Source organism: Dipodomys ordii, unplaced genomic scaffold (genome assembly GCF_000151885.1).
Source record: "Dipodomys ordii isolate 6190 unplaced genomic scaffold, Dord_2.0 Scaffold105, whole genome shotgun sequence".
Classification (NCBI taxonomy): domain Eukaryota; kingdom Metazoa; phylum Chordata; class Mammalia; order Rodentia; family Heteromyidae; genus Dipodomys; species Dipodomys ordii.
In genome coordinates this window covers 664,156-666,842 of record NW_012267321.1, presented here as the reverse complement: position 1 = coordinate 666,842, position 2,687 = coordinate 664,156, and the positions used below count along the sequence as shown (strand labels likewise).

Genomic DNA, 2,687 nt, shown 5'->3' with positions numbered 1-2,687 from the left:
GACCAACAACAACAACAAAAAACAACAATAATAATAACAACAGCCACCAAGGACTAGGGACAGAGCTTGGGAGTATTGTAGCCTCCCATCCAAAGATCCTGGGTTTGATTCCCAGGGCAAAAGCAACACACACACACACACACACACACACAAAAGCAACACACACACACACACAAAAGCAACACACACACACACACACAGTTTGATTCCCAGGGCAAAAGCACCACAGACACACACACACACACACACACACACACACAAATCAGGACTGGGGAGGGGAGCACTCCCTCCCCCTGAGCAGGCCTTATTCAATTAGTAGAGCACCTATCTAGCAAACACAAGGTCCTGAGTTCAAATTTTAGTACCACCAAGAAAAAACTATCATATGGATGTGCACCTGGCCCAACCCCACAGCTGATTGGGAAGCAGTAAAACACATCATCTTCTGTCCACCCATTCAATTCCCAACAAGTACCCACAGAGCCCTACAGGGTCAAGCAAGCAATATCACCAAGATCCTCCTGTCTTAGCCCTGGACCTCAGTCTTCCTGTCTGTAAAATGGATAATAGATACACTGTCACTTGCCATGCACAGGGACTCGTCCTAGTTCCCCAAGAGACACCACAGTGTTCAAGTCTCCTGTAGAAAGCAGCATCATGTTGGCATTTAACGCATGCAAATCCTCCTGTATGTGTAATTGCTGTTACTGATGATGATGATGATGATGGGGATGGAAGCCAGGGCCCCTAGCATACTACACAAGTTCTACCACTGAGCTATGCTCTACTCCACATTACTGAGGTTGGTACGTTTCTGTTCATTTTATTAGCTTTGTAATGAAAAAATACATTTTCAGGCTTGGAGCATGATCCCCGCAAGTGTAAGGCTCTGAGTTCCATCCCTGCGCTGAGACAGAGAGAGAGAAGGAGGAACAATTTCTACTGTGGCTTAAAAGATCCTTCCTGGGCTGGGAAGGTGGCTCAGTGGTAGAGCGCTTGCCTTGCATGCATGAAGCTCTGGGTTCGATTCCTCAGCACCACATAAGCAAAAAGAAAAAAGCCGGAAGTGGCCCTGTGGCTCAAGTGGTAGAGCGCTAGCCTTGAGCTGAAGAGCTGAGGGACAGCGCTCAGGCCCAGAGTTCAAGCCCCACAACCAGACCCAAAAAAAGAAAGAAAGAAAGAAAATACTTGGGCTGGGAAGGTGGCTCAGTGCTAAAGTGCTTGCTTGCATGTATGAGGCCCTGGGTTCAATTCCTCAGCACCACATAAGCAGAAAAAGCCGGAAGTGGCGCTTTGCCTCAGTGGTAGAGCGCTAGCCTTGAGCTGAAGAGCTGAGTGACAGACAGCACCAGGCCCAGAGTTCAGGCCCCACGACCCCCAAAAAAAAAAAAAAAGTCTCACGGACTTTCCTGGCCAGTCTAGCTTTCTAGCTTTGAACCATGATCCTCAGATCTCAGCCTTCCGAGTAGCTAGGATTACCAGCCTGAGCTACCTCACCTTTTTATGTTTATGTGTTGGGGATTGAACTCAAGGTCTTATGCTTGCTAGGTATTCTACCACTTGAGTTATGCTCAGTTTGCTTTATTTTTCAGGGTAGATCTTTTTTTGGGGGGGCCCTGGGCTGGCCTTTGACAGAAATCCTTCTAGCTATGCTTCCTTGCTAGTGTGAGCTACCTGCACCTGGCTCAATCATTTTTTACTCAGGCTGGTCTTGAACTCAGATCCTCTAGATTTCCCACCTACCAAATAACTAGGATTAACAGGCATGTATCACCAACACAGGATCAAGAGCAATGTGAAAAGAACAGAGAAGTTTTCCTGGGAGAGTAATGCAAACCTTCCCACTTAAAATCTGACTCGATTTTCCATATCTTAGAAGCAGAGACATCCTCTCCGCCACCACCGTTTGATACCAAGTCCCATTCCCTGGTACTGCCAAAGAGTGTCAGGTAAAGGTCAAGTCACGATCGCCAGGCAAGGGAGTCCATGGAGGGGCCTACCCAGGAGACACCATGCGAACACCTGCCCAGGGCTACTCACCGGGCTCTCGGTGGCGGGGTTCTCCTCCTTCCTGGGCGCCCCACGCTCCAGGGGAACAGCCAGTGCAGCCGGCAGCAGTAGCAACAGGAAGAGGGCTCGGTGGGGCCCAGAGCCAGGCATGGCGGCGTGGCCTAGGGAGGCAGGGAGGTGGATGATGGTTGTTGGTGCCAAGTCTCTGTCCCCCTGGAAGCTACAAATCTGGGGTTCCCAGGGCCATCCCCACTGATCAGAGCTAAAACCCCAAGGCATTTCGTTACCTGGGACCCAGAATTGCAGGCCTTTTTAGCCTTCCCTTGCCCTGACAGGTACCCCGGCCCCCGGATTCACGTCATGGCTTCTTCCTGGCCAGCCATCTCCGGTCTCTGCTGAGGCTCCAGAACGGGGACCCCCCCCCAGCTCCTGGCCCGGACCCAACAATCCAGGCCCCCAACCTCCTCTTTCCCCAGGCCCACAAAGTCCTGACCGCCCCCTCCCTAAGAGTGTACCCCCACTTCTCAGCTCTCCATACAACCCCCTCCCCTCCACCCACACACACCAAGCACCCCAAGCCTGGGACCCTGAGCCCCTCACCTTTCCCCCCAGCACCGCAGTGGGCGTTTTCCCGGGCAAGGATCTCCGGGCCAGTTTCTGGTGAGTTCCCTCCCAGG

At 51.8% G+C, this 2,687-nt stretch overlaps 1 protein-coding gene across 1 annotated transcript in view; it reads right to left on the bottom strand.

The window, feature by feature from the left end:
* The window catches only part of Nucb1 (nucleobindin 1), a 16,904-nt gene extending 14,217 nt beyond the window's left edge, over positions 1-2,687 (bottom strand). The window contains exons 1-2 of the mRNA XM_013027848.1: positions 2,611-2,687; positions 2,041-2,171 (exon numbers count right to left, since the gene is read on the bottom strand). Coding sequence (XP_012883302.1) covers positions 2,041-2,160 — 120 coding nt within the window. The 5' untranslated portion in view covers positions 2,161-2,171; positions 2,611-2,687. The remainder of the gene's footprint in view (positions 1-2,040; positions 2,172-2,610) is intronic.